Source organism: Dunckerocampus dactyliophorus, chromosome 9 (assembly GCF_027744805.1).
Source record: "Dunckerocampus dactyliophorus isolate RoL2022-P2 chromosome 9, RoL_Ddac_1.1, whole genome shotgun sequence".
Classification (NCBI taxonomy): Eukaryota; Metazoa; Chordata; class Actinopteri; order Syngnathiformes; family Syngnathidae; genus Dunckerocampus; species Dunckerocampus dactyliophorus.
In genome coordinates this window covers 22,370,486-22,389,091 of record NC_072827.1, presented here as the reverse complement: position 1 = coordinate 22,389,091, position 18,606 = coordinate 22,370,486, and the positions used below count along the sequence as shown (strand labels likewise).

General features: G+C 42.2%; 2 protein-coding genes and 1 long non-coding RNA gene across 6 annotated transcripts in view; 1 reads left to right on the top strand and 2 right to left on the bottom strand.

Moving 5' to 3' along the window:
• Positions 1-13,086, bottom strand: part of impg2a (interphotoreceptor matrix proteoglycan 2a) — a 29,019-nt gene extending 15,933 nt beyond the window's left edge. The window contains exons 1-13 of one of the 2 annotated variants that reach the window (XM_054786072.1): positions 12,957-13,086; positions 12,491-12,849; positions 12,186-12,416; positions 11,730-11,896; positions 10,350-10,375; positions 10,216-10,248; positions 9,189-9,235; positions 9,058-9,101; positions 8,773-8,928; positions 8,163-8,221; positions 8,039-8,059; positions 5,070-5,278; positions 3,678-3,721 (exon numbers count right to left, since the gene is read on the bottom strand). In XM_054786072.1, the coding sequence (XP_054642047.1) occupies positions 3,678-3,721; positions 5,070-5,278; positions 8,039-8,059; positions 8,163-8,221; positions 8,773-8,928; positions 9,058-9,101; positions 9,189-9,235; positions 10,216-10,248; positions 10,350-10,375; positions 11,730-11,896; positions 12,186-12,416; positions 12,491-12,563 (1,110 nt within the window). In that variant the 5' untranslated portion in view covers positions 12,564-12,849; positions 12,957-13,086. Of the gene's footprint in view, positions 1-3,677; positions 3,722-5,069; positions 5,279-8,038; positions 8,060-8,162; positions 8,222-8,772; positions 8,929-9,057; positions 9,102-9,188; positions 9,236-10,215; positions 10,249-10,349; positions 10,376-11,729; positions 11,897-12,185; positions 12,417-12,490; positions 12,850-12,956 lie in introns of those variants that run through there. The other variant, XM_054786073.1, reaches the window with a different exon arrangement.
• On the top strand, positions 6,948-16,711 carry LOC129187196 (uncharacterized). The gene is made up of 4 exons (XR_008572368.1): positions 6,948-8,941; positions 9,173-9,261; positions 10,463-10,604; positions 11,744-16,711. It is a non-coding gene; the product is annotated as an uncharacterized LOC129187196 (long non-coding RNA).
• Positions 15,135-18,606, bottom strand: part of senp7 (SUMO specific peptidase 7) — a 20,436-nt gene continuing 16,964 nt past the window's right edge. Inside the window, exons 20-23 of one of the 3 annotated variants that reach the window (XM_054786074.1) lie at positions 17,216-17,259; positions 16,904-16,972; positions 16,680-16,830; positions 15,135-15,563 (exon numbers count right to left, since the gene is read on the bottom strand). In XM_054786074.1, the coding sequence (XP_054642049.1) occupies positions 15,429-15,563; positions 16,680-16,830; positions 16,904-16,972; positions 17,216-17,259 (399 nt within the window). In that variant the 3' untranslated portion in view covers positions 15,135-15,428. The remainder of the gene's footprint in view (positions 15,564-16,679; positions 16,831-16,903; positions 16,973-17,215; positions 17,260-18,606) is intronic. The other 2 variants (XM_054786075.1, XM_054786076.1) reach the window with 2 other exon arrangements.

Genomic DNA, 18,606 nt, shown 5'->3' with positions numbered 1-18,606 from the left:
GTTTGATGATCAAAAACATGTAAATGGCTACTTTGTTGACTTTTAAAACTGATTTTCACAGCCTAAGTTATGATATATTTTGTGGTAGGGTTGTACTTGCCAAGGTCCGTGGGTCCATAACAGCTTTTGTCTTGACTCAATGTTAAATGAATGGGGACCAAAGGCACTATTTTCTGCTCTAACTTCTTCCATATTTGGGGTAGAGAAGTGAATGATGTATCAAATTAAAGTTCAAGTCATGCAATTAATCACAGACTTGATTTTACCAATTTCAGAATTGTGTAACATTGCTAATACTACATCTCTGCTGTGTCACGTAGGGTTGCCAACAAAATGACGCGTGTCGTATTGAGCTTTCAAGAGGCTACGCCAGCGTGTTTGATCACTCCCTTACCAAACCTCTCGGTTCGACTACTCTTTTATCTTTGTTTACACGCTTTGCCTGGCTTTGCATTGGTTAGCTCGCTAGCTAGCAAGCGTTATTCACCAGGCTTCTGGTCTTCGGACTCCAAACGTGACTTTTTACCACAGTGACATTTTGTTTTTAAAACAAACAAGCAATGCGGTTACTTCGGAGCTCGTGTTTGTCCCACGGGGACGCCACTAGTGGACATCACGTTCAGCTGTTGAATTCAGACTTTATGCATTTATAAAATGACAAATGACCACAAAACTGCGTAAGACGATGGCCACACTGTTTGAGTGGAGATGTGCTTGGTAAATAAAGTAGTGTACAATTTCAATGTTGCCAGTCGTAAATAAAATAAATAGTTGACATCTCTAATAGTGATGAAAGTTGGACACCCCTGCAACCTGGACACCAAATTTATTCTGGTTTAAGATGGGGCAGGACAGATTTCTATTTGATAAATATATTTATTGGTATTATTTGATTCTGTTAATTATGTTATCATTATTGAACAGTGTTTTTCCCATGTATTTGTATTACTCCAAAACAACAATATGGTTTCACACAAATTAAGGGAAAAAAAGACGCTCCCCTCAAACACTTTACCCATTTACCCGGGTTCCTTGGCATTATCTAATGGTGCCCTTGACCAATAGCACTAATCATAAATACATTGAAAAATGTACAGTTAATCGATGTGATCAGTATGGGTAAAGCTCACTCATGGAAGGGGCAGCATAAAGCCCTGATGGGAGCATCCCTAATTGTAACGTTGCGTTCAGTCACTATTTATTCTTCCACTTTGCTGTGGGTTGAGTTTCTTGTCAGTCATTGGCTGAATTTTCAGTCAGCAGTCAACCGAGGTGGAAGTCTGGGTGAAAGCAAATCCTGCAATGCCGGGACACGAGTGTGAAATGTATTACCCAACAGTCCCGCCCTGTCCGAGTATTTTATAAGTCAAACCAGACGCTGGCGCTGGTGCATCTCATGATCTAATATCGGGAATCCATGTTACCAGACACGAATGATCAGTAATTTGGTGGCTTTTCTGTGTGAAAGAATCTAATGTAGCTTGTGGGCTTGTGAGCCATTAAGGAGGACTTCTTATGTTATGATACAATCATGGTGCTTATCTGTCATATGTTTCCATCAGCCCTTCTTAGCATTCCACCAAACTTGTCTTTTTTGTTGGGTTTTTTTGTCCCTTGCCCAAAGTTTTTGGAACATGATATCGCCATCAAAATGATATTTTCCAAAGAATGTCTAAAAAAGCCCTGCAATCAGCGGAATGAAGGATTTGCTTTCAGCTTTTATTTACCTCCCAATCTGGCTTTCAATGAAGTCAACCACCAGACATATTTAGAGCAGCCCTGAAGGGACTCAACCGCACAAAATAAAAGTCACTTTTTTTTTAGATGTTATCGTCTCTGTCTTGACAGACGCCGCCGTGCATCACTGTGTAGTGCGGCGACCTGAGAATAGCAGCGGATTATTACAGCAAAGCGCCAAACAAATCCGCTTCATCCTTTTGCCGGTGAGCTCATCCTTGTTACCTGCGCTGGTCCAACAGGTTAGCGCAAACGTCACAGACATACTGTTAAGTGTCACCCCCCCGATTGACCCTCTAGAACCGGTTCTTCAAGCCTGGCTTTGCATTTGTCTATTTACATCTAGTGAGGCATAATGCTGTGCTCCAGCACCAGAAATAACCTACATGTGCCCAAAACGCAGGTAAACCACTACACACCAGTGCAGAAACGAGAGAACACATTAGAGTATCTCTCAAACGTGAGTCAACGCCTTACATTTCAGCATCTGTTTTATCTTTTCAAGGGACAAGACTATAGAAATGAAACTTGGATCAGGCCTGGAGACGTCCGTGGCCACTCCATCACCTTCAGCTTGCTCATATCATGTTGGAAAACTGTCATGCGGCCCACAATATCACAGTCCATGTTGGAATTCAATAAACGAACTGCAGCTCCCTAGTTGCTAGCAGCACTCATGCAGCCCCATATCAAGGCACTACCGTCACCATACTGGACTCTAGATAAGACAATAATCTGGCTACTGCCTTGTGTTGCCAGCGATTTAGACAAATAATGACTCATTTTCCGTGAATAGTATACTGCCAGGCAAGATATACACTGACTACTCTAAAGTATATCAAAGTTTACTTTCTATAACTATCCCTTGACGAGATATACTGTAGTAAAAATGCTTGCTGTGTCCTAGCATGGCGGAAACCCTTTCACGCTGCCATTGGATTCTACCTCTGAAGACATCTGTGCTTTGACTGACACTGACCAGCAACAAGGGAAAAAGGCATAGCATTTCGGGCAATTTACTGTGGCTGTGTTGCATGGGTAGACACGTGTGTTTATAAGTCATCAACCGATGCATTTCGACAGCGCTTGGCTCCCAATGACATGGGTATATCTGATCCGTCCACAGACGCATCAATCACGGTGGCAGGTAATCACCCATGGCTGTATCTGTTTGTTTGTAGAAGCCAGGGGTGTCCAAACTGCAGCCCAAATGGCCCCGGCTCATTTTTTCATTGGCTGGCACATTATACAAATAAAATTAAATTTAAAAAAAAGAAAAAATACAGCGAAAAGGCGTAATGCAAAGAACAAGCTGAAATGGTGACACTAATAGCTACAGTATTAATAATACAAAGCTTTGTCTTTAAACATACTGTATATACAGTATGTAACTTTTTAAAGACTTTTTAGAAAATGAACAATATCAAATTATCCGCATACTTTCATTTTTCAGTACGTCGCCCTCGGTGTACAAAGTGTGGACATCTCTAGTGTAAGCTAGCTCTTCCACTGCTGAACCACCGCACACAAAAGGTGAAAGTTTGAAGCCATAGTTCGACTTGACTTTAAATCTCTCCACTCAGTGTTCCCTACAAAACACCCACTGTAACTTTAGGGCGTTTGGACGATTCACCACAATGTGGTAGACACCTTGAGGGGACTCACACACGTGTGTAAAATTGGTTGAAAAACAGGGCCGCCCTCAAGCAAAACGTTTTTGGAGGGGCACCTCCAGTAACTCATCGTCCATCAATCATTGGCCATTTGTCTAATGTCGATCATGATAAAACGTTGAGCATATCTGTACATGCATGCTAGCGTGTCTTCCAAAGCATTTTGACCACAGCCCATAGGGGGCGCCACAAATTAGGACACCCTGCTGGGTTTAGACGAGACCTGATGTGGATCTGAGGACAGGCAAAGTGCTTGTGACCACTCACCGAGGTTCCTCCTGCAGCATGGACGGTCTCCGCGGTCTCAGACACTGTGGAACCAGCAGAGAACCGTCATTAATACAAGCAGACACATAAAAACACGTATGTGGCAGTCTTGAATCAGAACCGACACCACGTGTTTAGCGTCACAGCGCTGGAAAGCCTTCCACCCTGACAGCGTTACCTTCTTCTCTCCCCGAGTAAATACCCACAAAATCTGCAGAGCACATCAGCCCCTGCGGGCCAAGGCCGCCCAAACCCTGCGCTCTTCTGAGTTACCACATGCGGCGTCCGTCGAGCCATATGAGAGCCATTAATCCGGCACATCCAAGCCTATAACTCTTGCGGGCGTCACATGGCGTTCGACTAAACGTGCGGATCCTCTCCCCCTGAGTGGAGGTCACGGATAAATCTCTCCGGTGTTATCGCATCCGTCAAAGTTGAAGACAAGGCCAGGTGCAGAGGAGACGAGGCTAACACTTAGCGAGTACATGTGCTACCTTGCTGTCAAATGGAAGACCAAAAAAAAAAAAGAATCAGAATCTCTAATTTCACATCGTGTGGTTAATGACAGCGACTAAAACCGCAGTTAGGTTACACAGCCCCCAAAGCAACCACTGTTCATTAAATATGCCCCCCTTTTTTTCATAAAAATGTGCTCCTGTCGTCTTTGACGGCGAGAGCAGACAAATAGGAAACAGATGAGCACATTAGAGATGTTTTCTCAAGTGTCATCATGTCACGGTGGCGTCTGCCGAGTCTCTGAGATGACAAGTGAAGGTTTGCATTGGAGACCAACACTGCGTCCACACGGTGATGTCACCAACAGCAATACCAGCCTTTCCCATACAGAAGGATTTGGCGTGTTCACTCTTTCTCACCAACACATTATAATGGGATTGGTAGCTTGTCGTTAACTCCATACAGTAGATGCACCGTAACTCAGCTTCTTCACACTTCATACGCTAACCAGCCCTGCGCCCTACCCAGCGTCCGCACATCGCCCGTGTTAGCTCAGGTTGGCGTTCAGAGTGTGAGTTGTGACCGATGGATGAATGTGCTCACTGTGTGTCGTGTTCCCGCATGGAAACAAAGCGGAGCGGCGGCTGTTTTTGTCTCCTTGCGGGGTCGTTACAGTACGATCAGTACCACCGTCCATGACACACATACCACAGCTGACTCGGTCGTACTCTGTAGCGTATCTGTCATCAATTTAGTGATATATTACATGTACGACGACGTGTACGTTATATTTAAAATCAGCGCGCACACGCGCATCTGTTGATGTAAAATTAAACAAGCACCTGCGAGTCAAGAACTTAATTTTTAAGGTTTAAGAGCATGAAATACGTTCCACGGCTGTGGGAAACACGGAACACATATGCAGGTGCCTCTCACCGCTCTCCAAGGCGTCCTTCAGGAGGTCCTCGGTGACAAAGGTCTTCAGCTCGCTGATGGCGTAGACCAAGGTCGGGTGCTCTTTGACCTCGCGGTACGAGTTCTCCACCTGGTTGGACTGGAGGGTCAGGTAGTCCAACTGATCACCGCTCACGCCCGCACCGTCCACCACCAGGGTGACTGCGTAGTCCACTACGATGCCGTCCAGCCTGGAGGGACAAAAGTGCATACATAGGTGGACATGCAAGGCTAAGGTCCCAGCATACTACACTTTTGGATCCATGGTGGGTCTTGATTCTATGTCTTTCCAGGACCTTTACAGACTGATACACTGCTGCCCCCTGTAGGCAGTTCTTACATTACAAGTGCATTCATTAGAAATACGTGACTGATGTTTGATGCCTTGGAACCATCAATGAAATACTCTCACTACAGGAAGCACCGCAACCTACTTCTCACTCACGCTTTTCTCCTCTCTGGGGTGTTACATGACCTGTGAGATTTACCACATCACCACGGCCAAGTGTAAACATTTGTCTCAGTGCGCTCGTGTGTGTGTTCTGTTATGATTCAAAGAAAGCACTTGTGTTAACATTAGCAACACTAGCAGGGAGACAGAGTGTGGCAGGCAAGAGTGTCATTTCAGTGCCAGTGCACGCTGTTAGCAGTGTGGCGGACTATTTTGGTGCCAATGCTAACGTAAGCTGCGAACGCTAACCGCAGGTTGGTTGTGACATGAAATATGTTTTTATGTATAAGGCAGGTTGACTGGTTAGCGCCTTGTTATACATGGGATGGAGTATTTTGATGTTTCAGTGTCGCTGCTCAAATTTGACAGGCCGACTGGCTAATGTGTCGTCATTGTGTGAGATGGAGACGCTTCTAATGATAGCTGCTAGCATTAGCTGCCAAATTGACTGGTTAGTACCTCGTTTTTTGTGATATGGAGTATTTTGGTGCGATTGCTAATTTATGTTAACACTAACAGCAGGTTGACTAGCTAGTGAATCAGTAGCTGTGAGAGAGTATTTTGGTGTCACTGCTAACAGATTCACTGGATGTTGTTAGCTGTAAGACAGATGTTAATGTTAGCTGTTAGCACCAGCTGCAGCTGCAGCTTGACTGGATAGGACGTTGTTAGCAGTGAAATTGATTATTCCAGTGCCACTGCTAACTTAGAGTAGGTTAACTGGCTAGTGAGTTGTTAGCTGTGAGACAGACGTTAATGTTAGCTGTTAGCACCAGCTGCAGCTTGACTGGATAGCATGTTGTTAGCAGTGAAATTGATTATTCCAGTACCACTGCTAACTTAAAGTAGGTTAACTGGCTAGTGAGTCGTTAGCTGGAGTATTTCAATGCTAATACCAGCTTCTAAAGCTGAGCGCCCACTGCTTGTACACATGTAACCGTCCTGCTCCACACTGCCCGCACTGGGGCTCGAACACAGGACCTTCGGAATGCGAGACGAGACCGCTAACCGTTGGGCCAAAAGCCTGGACTGTCCACCCAGCGTTCAGCGCAGCTCTTAAAGCCGAAGGAGTGAGGTTTTACCAACGTACGCTTGCGCAGCCACACTGGCTGGCATCCGTTACACACGCAACATCACTTCAGGGTTTCGCCCAGGATTTTTTGAAGCTGTGGTGGTGGGCTGCATGGGAGGCGGACTGCCACCGCTGTGTCAGCAAATTTTTATTTTTTATATTTAAATTTACTGTCGTTAGTAATGTGAACATTAGGGTCGTTTTCACACACTTGAACAACTTTGTTAATTAACTTTAAATACATTTCTGTCTGCCTTTTCTTCTTATCTGTCAAGTGCCAACAGGGCAGACAGGTGAATCCAGTGCACATTTTTCAAAATAAAGCTTAGTGAAACGTTTTTATGATATTTGATATTGGTATTTGATATTTTATTTCAAAGTAATTGTGGTCAATATGTAAAAATAGGCTATAAGTGTATCAGTATAACACAGAGGAGCTCAAACTGTTTCAGCCTGTGGGCTACTTTTAATATGAGCATGTTCCAAAGGTCTCCCTCTACCTAGTTGTGTACGTAAACTGTGTAGTATGTCAGTGAAAATAGCTACGTAGCGTCGATTATACGCACACTTCATGTATTACGTCCAGTTAGCATTTGCTAGCAAACATTACAAATACTGTACACGAGAAATGAAAAGGGTTATGCACAAGACAATGCAGCCGACGTCATGACGACATATTTAAAAGCTTTCAGCAATGGACACATTTTCCAATTCATCGTGAAATAGTCGTTTGACGGACGAACTTGGAGAAAACACATTTCTGAAGCACAAGAGCGAATCAGGAGGGGGCTTAATGTCAGCTGACTGATGTCATATGACACATACAAAGTGACGGTTATGATGGAGGTGACACACGACCAACGCTACCTTTGCAATCGCCGTAATGGGCACCCCCGATGCAGCATATACTGTATGTCCATTCATACAGTGTATTACTTAACATGTTTTTACGTTAATAAAATAAAATTCCAAGGTGTGGCGGCTTTTATTGTACCGTGGCGTTGTGCCACGATCCATTACATGTGGCGGAAACCCTGCAGTTGTCATAAAAGTTATCTACGACAGTCAGGATTGTTACGACAAAAAATGTTCACAACGGCCACAGTTTCACCCTGGAACGGATTATTGACTGTGGAAAAAATGACATTGCTATTTTGAGTTAACCCGCATGTCTTTTTTTTTTTTTTTTTAAACTTATCCTCTTTGCTCTTCCTCCCAGTGAGCTCCTCCTAAAGCCCCAGTAATCGTCCTCGTCCCGAGACCCCCCACCTCCTGATCCACCTTAACAGGTGACTGACCCCTGCTAAAACCATTAACACAGGCAGCTAGTGAGACGCCTACGACACGTGCCCACTCTCACAGGCTGAAACAGAACAGGGACTATGTGTTTTTCCCAGAGACGTTGAAGGTGAAAGTAGGATGACTCACCCTGGTCCATCCTTGTGAGGCCTTCGTAAGAACAAAGGAAACAATAAGTTAGCTGCTCTGTACGGTGATCGGTGGTAAACATCCACTATATGGGATTAGGTTAAAGCACGCGAGAGAAACTGACCTGAAGTCCATCACAGACACGCTCTTAAACCCAGGAAGTCCCGCCAGGGCATCCTCAATCTGCAGACACACACTCCATGACTCATTCAGTACCATTATTACCATAAAAGGGAGCCATTTAAGACGCCTGAGAGCCAAAGCAAGAGTCAAAATGCATATTTAAGCAAATGTACACATACTTAAAGTAAGCATTTTCACACATAAGAGTGGCTAAATGAACTAAAATACAAATACAGTATAAGCCATGAAGACCACCAACTTGTGAATGTAGTACTCTACATTGGTCACTAGGTGTCAGTAATCATTCGGTGAGACCACCACCGAAGCGCCAGACTTGAACAACCGGCTTTTATTGCAGATTTTAATTATTTCACAACCGGGACAATAATAATAATCATAATACTAACACGAGTTACTGTTGCTACCGTAGCCCACAACAAGCTAAATCTCAACGCTGAACTGCTGACGTGTGTTTGACTGGCTAAGGAGTGGGAATGTGTCATTGCCATTGCTAGGTGTTAGCACGAGCCTCTTTCCTGGCAGGCTTGTGTGCGCTGGCAGTGTTCATAACGGAATACTAACAGCAACAAAAAAGAGCAAAGTGATGGAACCTTCTGTGCCAGCTGCCTGCTGAGCGCCTGGTAGTGTAGCGAGTCGGGGTCATCCAGGTCGTGGTCGTACATGACGCCTGTCAGGAGGATGCTCAGCTCTACCACCTGCTCCAACACGGCTGGCGCCAGAGGCTCCACGGGAATGTCGTTGTCCAGCTGTGGCGGCAAGGTAAAAAAAAAAAAAAAAGAAACAATGTCATTATTATTTCGAAAAGCTAGAATTATTATTATTATTATTCAAACAAATGTATACAGTTTAAAGTGAAGTATAAAATAAATAGTCACCTCCACCTGTGGAACAACAACAGCTGCCTCCCCCACTTTGTCTTCTAAGTTTGGGTGCAATAAAACGTACATATGAATGTTAAATACATCATGTATAATGTTGGACATGTTTAAGTCAGCAGGAAAGTCACCTTTGGAAGGAGCCGTGGAAGCGTTGGTCGTATCCGGAGCTGCAGTGCTGGGAATACAACAGAAATGGAAAAGGTGAGCACTACTGCATTATTTTGGGAAAGGGCGGGTGGAAATACATTTGGGAGTCATAAGACAACAACACCGCAAAGGGAAAGTAAAATATGTTCAAGTTAAAAGGACTAGAACGGGAAAAAGTAATAAAATAAAATGCACAGGAGTGGATAGAGAGCAGTTTGAGATCATAGTAAATATGACTATTAGGAATGCTCCGATAGGTCGGCCACCGATCAGTATCGGACGATTTCTGTAAAAAAAAAAAAAAAATCGTGTGATGCCGATAAATGCCTTTCAACGCCGATCACAACACTTTGCATCCCGCAGCGTATAGATACATACATACATATATGTGTATATATATATATATATATATATATACATATATATGTATATATACATACATACATACATGTGTATATATATATATATATATATATATACATATATATGTATATATACATACATACATACATGTGTATATATACACAAATATATACACACACACATATATATACATACATATATGTGTATATATATATATATACATATATATGTATATATACATACATACATATATGTGTATATATATATATACATATATATGTATATATACATACATACATACATACATACATACATGTGTATATATACACAAATATATACACACACACATATATATACATACATATATGTGTGTATATATATATATATACATACATACATACATGTGTATATATACACAAATATATACACACACACATATATATACATACATATATGTATGTATATATAAATATATGTGTGTGTGTATGTATGTATGTATGTATGAACATGTTAATTTGATAATGAGTGCCATCAGATGTCTCAATGGGATGCCTGCTATTAATGACATCTACTACATGAAGAGCGAAGGCCACCATTTGAGGAAATATGGCAGTATGTCAAAAAGTAGAAGTCATGTGACCTTACCTGCATGCATGCTGTCCTGGCCTGGCGGGCTCACTACACGTCATTGGAAGGGTACCAAAAAAAAAAAAAAGACATTGAATGCTTTGACTGAATGCTTGGACCAAGGTTTGAGTCTGAAAGAGACGATCATCTACCTTTTCAAGCCTGGCAGTGACATTTTCTGCAAATAGAAGCAGGTAGAAAGAAAGGTTAGCACAGGCATTAGCCACCCGCTGAGTTTGTTTTTATGTTCTGTGCCAACATGAAGCAGCAAGAGGATCTATTTAGTTCAAGGGGACTTCCAAGGGGACACACAATGGAGGTGCTGGATGGAAGGATGGCTGCTGGACCGTCTAAAGAGCTTATCCGACTGCTGTTTGTCCACCTGGATCAGCCTGCTGGGCATTTTGGTGAGAACTCCGTTTTTATAGGTGCTGTAACTTTTTTGTGTTTTATTAGTCAGTAAACCCTGCGATTGGCTGGCGACCAGTCCAGGGTGTGCCCCGCCTCTCGCCGAAAGTCAGCTGGGATAGGCTCCAGCATACCCCCACGACCCTCATGATGATAAGCGGCATAGAAAACGGATGGACGGATGGACGGATGGATGGATGGATGGATGGATGGATGGATGGATGGATGGTCAGTAAACTTCATAATAGATTCCCATGAAATGTAGTCATGGGTTCTTACCAGAATTTGACAAAAACTTCGGAATGGTTTTCCATAAATGTTGTTGTGGTTAAAAACTTAATCACAGATTTTCACCAAACTAATTAGTAAAGGGTCACCAACCCATCGATCGTGAGCTACTGGTCGATCTTTGGGTCTTTTCTGGTCCATCGCGAGAATATGTGGGAAAAAAACGTATTATTACATCAGTGTCCTCCCCTCCCAGAGAGTGACCACGAGGCACGCAACCCACAAGCTCCAGCCAGGAGCCCGGTCCCCAAAACTCGACCGGAAGTATCAGCACACGATTTCCATTTCCCCAAACCTTTGTGAGTGTTTAGCAGAATCATGCAAAAACCTGAGAATAAACATTGCAGCGGGGTGGTTAGCTCGACAGTAAAATCATGCAACAACTTCAGAACAGATTTCCACTAAACTTTGCTGTGGATGGATCGTTCGCCTCCTTCATTAGTTCCATTAGCAGAATCACGCAAAAATGTCACAACCGAAATAACCAACATAGCTATTTTGTTGCATAGACCAATGAGATAGCTAATGTCAAGTCATGTGTTCGGGATAGGGACGTGCGCTATTTGATTAGTTAGTTACAAATACGCAAAAACTTCGGAACAGATTTCCACTCAACTTTATGGTGGGTGTTTAGTTAGTTTGCAGAATGATGCAAAAATGAAATAACTACAGTTTTTTGGGTGGCACAGACCAGTGACGTTAACGTGAAGCCATGCGTGCTTTTGCTATATCATTCTGAACAGTGATGTGGAGTTCTGAACAGATTTCCACAAAACTTTGTAGTGGGCGGATAGTTCGTTCTTTAGATAGTTTAGCAGAATCATGTCATCATAAACCTTTTTGACCACAGCCTGGTGCTCCTCTGATTGGCTGAAGTAGGTGCCAATGTCTTGTGCTGTGACCTCCCCCTCCTGGCATTGGTTCATCCAGCTCTGATACTCCTCTTGGTCAGGGAGGCGGTCCCAGAAGATTTTGAAAGCCTCCCACACGGTCTCCTGGCACACTGAAGCATAAAAGTCAATGGTTGGTTGCTAGTTAGTTCATGCTGTTTTTAAACACCTGCTGCAAAAATCCTCTCCATGACAGGAGCGCCCAAGCTTTTTAAGGACATACGACAAAAAACAGCACTGATAAATCCTCTGTTTTTGGAAATCGACTGCAAAAGCACTAGTCAAAGATAAGTTTGACCTCAACTTGAAGGCCGGTCTCATGTCATTTAAAGACCAGATTTGGCCCTCGGGCCACCGTTTTATCTGATCGATAGAGTACTGTAATGATGACAAACAACTGACCTCTAAGATGGAAGAAGCTGAGATGGTTGGCGACGGCCTGCTTGGCGGTCTCCTGTGCACACAGCTTGACTCCACTCGGGAAAAGGATGCTGCGTTTGCGTCGGGACAGCGCCACGCGGCTTCCTCGGGACACCTTGACGTCGGATATGCGGACCACCCGCTGGAACGGTGCCGGTTCCCCGCTGTAAGGCAGATCTAGCGGACCCATTGAGGATCCTTCTGGTGTTGCATCTGGTAGGATTGCAGAAAAAACTTCAGACTTGGATGAAAATCCTAAGATGTTTTTGGGGTAAAGATGTACATACCTGTCCTTAGGTCCAAAAACAGGACTACAAAGCTAAAGAAGACAGAGTACAAAAGACATCTCCACGACAACATTTTAAATCCTTGTTTAGATCCTCAAACTTCCTCTCAGATGTTGCAATGGCACCTCCCAAGTTTGCATAGTTCACAGCCTTCCAGGTGCAGGAGAACGACGAAGAACCCTGAAACGGAACAACTGCTTGTTCTTTTCCCTGCAAAGACGGAGTCTCTCCTGTGGCATGTTGCTGAGAAGACACCTTCCTGGCTCAAGCTAAGTGGGCAGATGGCTCCTAGGTGGATTTTTGAACGCACTAATCCCGTTTAGCCTTAAAGCCTTTTAGAGGAGCTCGCCAAGAAGTTACTGGAGCAGCAAGGGAGAAGAGAAGGTGCTTAGTGATGGAGGGAACGTGGACAAAAACTCAGTCCAGGGAAGGTTGTGCACTGCTTTGTTGGACTCACCCTACTTACCTTCTATTGATGGCCTTCCATGCCAAAGTGTTCCAGAAGGTTCACTGCTTGGTGGAGGGATGGTTAGCACTTCAGCAAGAAGGCAAAACTGAAAAACCAACTGTTGCATGTGTAAACCTCTGAACAGATCGAAATGGCCAACACTGTGATGTGACAACTAGCAATGAACTACTACTAAAGAATAAACAACTAATAAAACAGGTTTATTACACTAAACTTGCAAAATGACAGTAGCTATATTTAGGTGTTAAAAATGGCAAAACCAACAAGAGGTGATGACTATTTGGGCCACACCAGAGAGAAAAAAAAGAAGCTTGAAGTCACAATTGAGAATATCCCCATCCTACAGTAACTTACTGGCTCCCGGTCAAGCAGAGAATAGACTACAAACTCCTCCTACATACCTTCAAGGTCATACACAACCTCAGCCCTCCGTACCTGACTGACCTCCACATTGCCACTCCAGCTCCGTCCCTCAGATCCTCCTCCTCCTCCATTCACCTCACTGTGCCCTCTGCCTGCCTCAGCACCATGGGGAGCAGAGCTCTCGGCCGCTCTGCTCCCCAACTCTGGAAGTCAGTGCCAACTGACATCAGAAATATTGACTCACTCCCCATCTTCATATCCAGACTCAAAACTCATCTGTTCAAGACTAAATACTCACTTTGACTCGTTCATGCTTTTATCCTTTGTTGTTTTATCTGGATCATGTGTGGTGCCCTTGGGGTTTTAGAAAGGTTCTTATAAATTCAATATATTATTATTATTATTATTATTATGATTCCATCGGGGGTTCAGAATTGGTTTTCTCATGTTTATAGTATGTTATAGTATGTTACTATTATTGTGCCTGTTGTGAGATAATTTAGATTAATTTAAAATACTACATTCATAAATTGAACAAGTGTTCTTAATCGTTTAGGTATATTTGTATTTTGGTTCATTTAGCCATTTTTAATTTAGCTTAATTTGGGCAAAAAATATGTACAATATGCATATTTTTTCAGTAACAATAGGCCGTATTCAACCACAGAACAGCATAATTAATTGATTTATGTTTGAGAAAACACGATAGAGTGAAGCCGTGAAATTAGAACCCCGATGTGGCGAGGGACGTTGTGTTTTAGGTAAACCAAGATATTCACACACATCAGCTTGGACTTTGGAAAACTGATCAACATTTTTGCCTCTTTTCTGATATGTTGCGGACCTGTTGGATCATACTGATTAGGTCCATCTAGGGCGTAAGCAACTACTACAGCAAGTTTCCGATTGACTATGAAAATAATCGTTAGTTGCAGCTCTAGTATTATGTAAATCAATTATGGAATTGCTTGTTTTCATTATTCTGGATATGTATGCAATTATGTCACAATATTAGGGACACTCCGATCGATCGGCCACTGCTACTGAGAAATGCCTTTCTCTGCCGATCACGAAAAACAATCACCTGTGGCTCGCACTATTGCATCCTGTAGCCATCCCTGTGTGCAGTGTAGTGTCCCCCTCACCCTCGCCTTCCACACTGCAGACATACGCTGGCAAACACGCCTGCTGTGTTGAACATACAGTATATGCCATCCTGCAACACATGCCACAAAAAATATGTTGCTGGGGTTGCGTGTTTAAAAGCTTCAATTTAATATGGCATTTGAAGAAGAAACACTCGATGGGAGTATGGTCACAGGGCAGCAAGTCAAACGGGAGTTCACGTTGTGGTTGTGCGTGACAGTCAGAAGGCTAAGCAAATCACCCGAAAAATCATTGAATTAATTGGACTCGATAACCAGCCTTCCTCAGCGGTCAAAGACACCGGGGTTCTGCCAACTGGTCTCGTAGGTAAAATATGTTGTCTAAATTAAGGTGATCCTATGGTTCCTTCTTTCAGATCGTGTAACCAATAGAAGGGGTGCAGCCAGGAATTCTTTTTCATTCTTGCGTAGGAACCCTGCTAGTTGTTAAGTAAAGCTAATATTATATTTGAATCTTGCAACATGACGACTTTTTTCTCGTAATATTATGATTTTATTTGCGTATATTGCAAATTTCCTCCTAATATTTCCCTTTTATTCTCATAACTCACGACTTTTTAACAAACGTTATTCTCACAACTTGAAGACACCTGTGACCCTAAGACCCAAATACTAATACAAGTTGGCCGAATGAATGGAAAATGACTGAAATAAAATGATTTCGAGATAAAACAGCTTTATGTTACACAAACTACATTTGGAACATGTTACACCTTGAACACACTTTAGTTTGACGTGGTGATCGCATGTAGAAATTAAATATCTATAAAAAATAACAGTAAAACATCCTATAAAAAGCTTGAGGACCGAGAGGCTCCACTGTTCATGAAGACGAGTCCACAGTTCAAGGAGATGAGTCCATAGTTCAGTTTGGTGGAGTTCATGCTGAAATGCGTCGCTCAGTATGAGCGAGGATTCCCTTGTGCTACGACTCCTGCTCTTACTTTTTGCTCAGGCTCTGCTGTCGGTAGAGTCGCAGCACCAGATTGCGGATTTCGTCTCGTTTACCGCGCACGTGATGACGCGGAAACCAGCGCTGCAGGTGTAATGGCAGGTCAAAGTGCACCACGGGGTCCTACAGGCACAAGAAACACACAATTTAATACACAAATTTGATTTAGCACGAGTTTCATCTCTTAATATTTAAACTTTTTTCTTGTAATATTTCAACTACATTTGTGAAATTACGTGTTGATTCTTGCAAACTGACATTTGTTCCTCAAGCATCATCACAAATGTTTTGTTGTCTCACTCCCCCTTCTTGCTTTTCCATATTGTAGCTCTACTTAAAACCTCATTAAGATCCAAATGTGCAAAATACTTTCTGCTTCTTTCTGCTTTAGTTTTCCAATTTTGCTGTTTCTTAAAAATGTTTTTTCTGCAACAAGCCATGTTCCACAGATGGTCCCTTTTAACTTTTGACTTTATTAGTCGCTAAGTGACCATTTTATTCTGGTAAAAGTAACTTGTCTCTTGTAATATGACTTAATTCATGCAAAATGACTTTATTTTTGCATGACGTGTTTGTTCTCAGGCCGCACGGTGGCCGAGTGGTTAGCATGTTGGCCACACAGTCAGGAGAGGTTCAAATGTCAGTTGGGCATTTCTGTGTGGAGTTTGCATGTTCTCCCCGTGCGTGTGTGGGTTTCCTCCCACATTCCAAAAACATGCATGTTAGCTTCATTGGAGCAATTAGCTAAATTGTCCATAGGTATGAATGTGAGTGTGAATGGTTGTTTGTCTATATGTGCCCTGCCATTGGCTGGCCACCAGTCCAGGTTGGACCCCGCCTCTCGCCCCAAGTCAAGTAGGATAGGCTCCAGCATACCTGTGACCCTAGTGAGGATAAGCGGCATAGAAGATGGATGGATGGATGTTTATTCTCACAAATGACCACTTTTCTTGTAGTATCACAACTTTATTCTAACAAAATGACAACTTTAGTCTTGGAATGTTTTGACTATCCGTGGGAAATTACAACTTTTTTCCACTGGTTTTCTTTTTGTAATATTTTAACCTAATTCTCAAATATATATTTTGTTTTGTAATATTACAACTTTATTCTTGCAAAATTGTAAATCTATTTTCGTAAATGTATAACTTAATTCCTGCAAAACCACAAACTTTTCCCTGCGATATTATGACCTTTTTGGTGACCCATGACAAAAAATGACATAATTGCATAGCCTACCTTGAGAAAACTCTCCACATACTGCAGCAAGTAGAGGCCACAGTCGCTGCTGTTGTCCTGCAGAGGAACTTGACAGTGTGAGCTTTTCATCTGGTCCGGCCCAAAGTCCCGCGACGACCCTCGACGGACCTCCCATTCTGACTGCAAATACCTAAACGGGGGTGGGCAAACACAGTCAGCTGCTACAGGAATAGACAAACACAGCTAATAAGGGTGCTACCCACTCTCTTAACACTTTGAAGATGCGCTCGTGAAGAGACAGCTTGAGGGAGTCCATGACGAGAATACACGGCCTAAAAACAAGGCAGAAACATTCACCTCAATTCAGAGCTTTCAAAAATAGAAGGACGAGGAAAGGGCCCTACAGTGGTGTGAACAAGTGTTTGTCCCCTTCCTGATTTCTTTTTTTTTTTGTTTTGCAAGTTTGTCACTTAAATGTTTCAGATCATCACACCAATTTAACTAATAGTTGACTAAGAGACTAACATTTAAGACAAATAAGAAATCGGGAAGTTTTTCACGACATACCCACCCACCTTTTACAAACCATCGTCCTAAGGCAGGTCTTCTCTGTGCAGTTCTATGAAGGAAGCAAAAGCAAGAACTTAAATGTAGAACTCAATTAAGGTTAGCATCATTAATTAGTTCCAGAAGGTCTGACTCTAACCGAAACAGACGCTAACTGAATACGTTTTTCTCATTAGAAATAATGCAAATCCAATTAATCCGTTCCAGGAGGCCAATAATGTTAACAATTACAATTCACAATTATATCGTTTTACATGCATAACATTATTCAAATTGCATATAAATACACAGAAATGATGAATGAACGGGATAAATGAACATTTATTTCTTATACCGTCACTGAAAACAAAGACACGGTGTGGCATCAAGACCAACCTACATCACCTTCCTGTTTTTCTTATTTTATTTATTTATTTCTTGCATTCAGTTCTCACCGCAATAAACCAAAATAGTGCCAAAGAAAGTTGCAAGTGCCAGCACCGTGATAAAGATGGTGCGGAGCACTATTGAAGAAATAGGTCATCAGTGGTGGTTGTTGATCTTGCTGTCACATCGTGACTTTGGAAACAGTGAATTCTTCAATTAAGACAAAAATTTAATTCAATTAAATATTAGATTGCCCCTTTCATTGGTCATTTATATGTATTTAGAATTGTATTTATTGTGTTTTATTTGTGTTAACTATTGTTTGTTAACACAACACACTATAAAACGTCAACTCTATGAAAACGTGTTTTGCGTTAACATTTTTGAGAGTCACTCTCTGATGACATCATGGATGGGTGACGTAATGTAGCTGACTTCCAGTTCCAGTTGCCATTTTGTTAGCTTACTAATAGGATGCCAACAGGCCATTTTGTGATTAAAAATACATTAAGATTATTTTATATATACGTGTGTGTGCTAAACTAAAATATATCTTCTGTACGAAACTTTTCTATTTTGGTAAAATTCCAACTCTATTTTCAGTAGAATGTTTTTTTTCTTGATTTTTAAATCTGAAAAATATGTAAAAAAAAAAAAAAATGTAGACAATTATTGAAAAATACATTAGTACAAATAAAGAGCTCTACCAATCGGGTCATCAAGTCACCAAGTCAGCAGGCCCAAACCGCATTAACCCTCAGTGGCACTCACACACAGAACAGAGTGATAAGTGAGACCTCCGCGTGAAGATACCAAGAGTTACAGCACAAATGCAATCCATATCGATATGAACAATATGTTTGTTTTTCATTTCGTGCTTCAAATAAACAGATATATTAATAATATTGGTATATCGCCCAACCCTAGTTAACAGCCAAACCTTTTGCTAACATTTTGCCTTGGTTTGCGTTTGTCTGTTTGGTTAGCGTGCAATACTGTATGTCATGTCTAACAACAGTCATCTTGGATCACT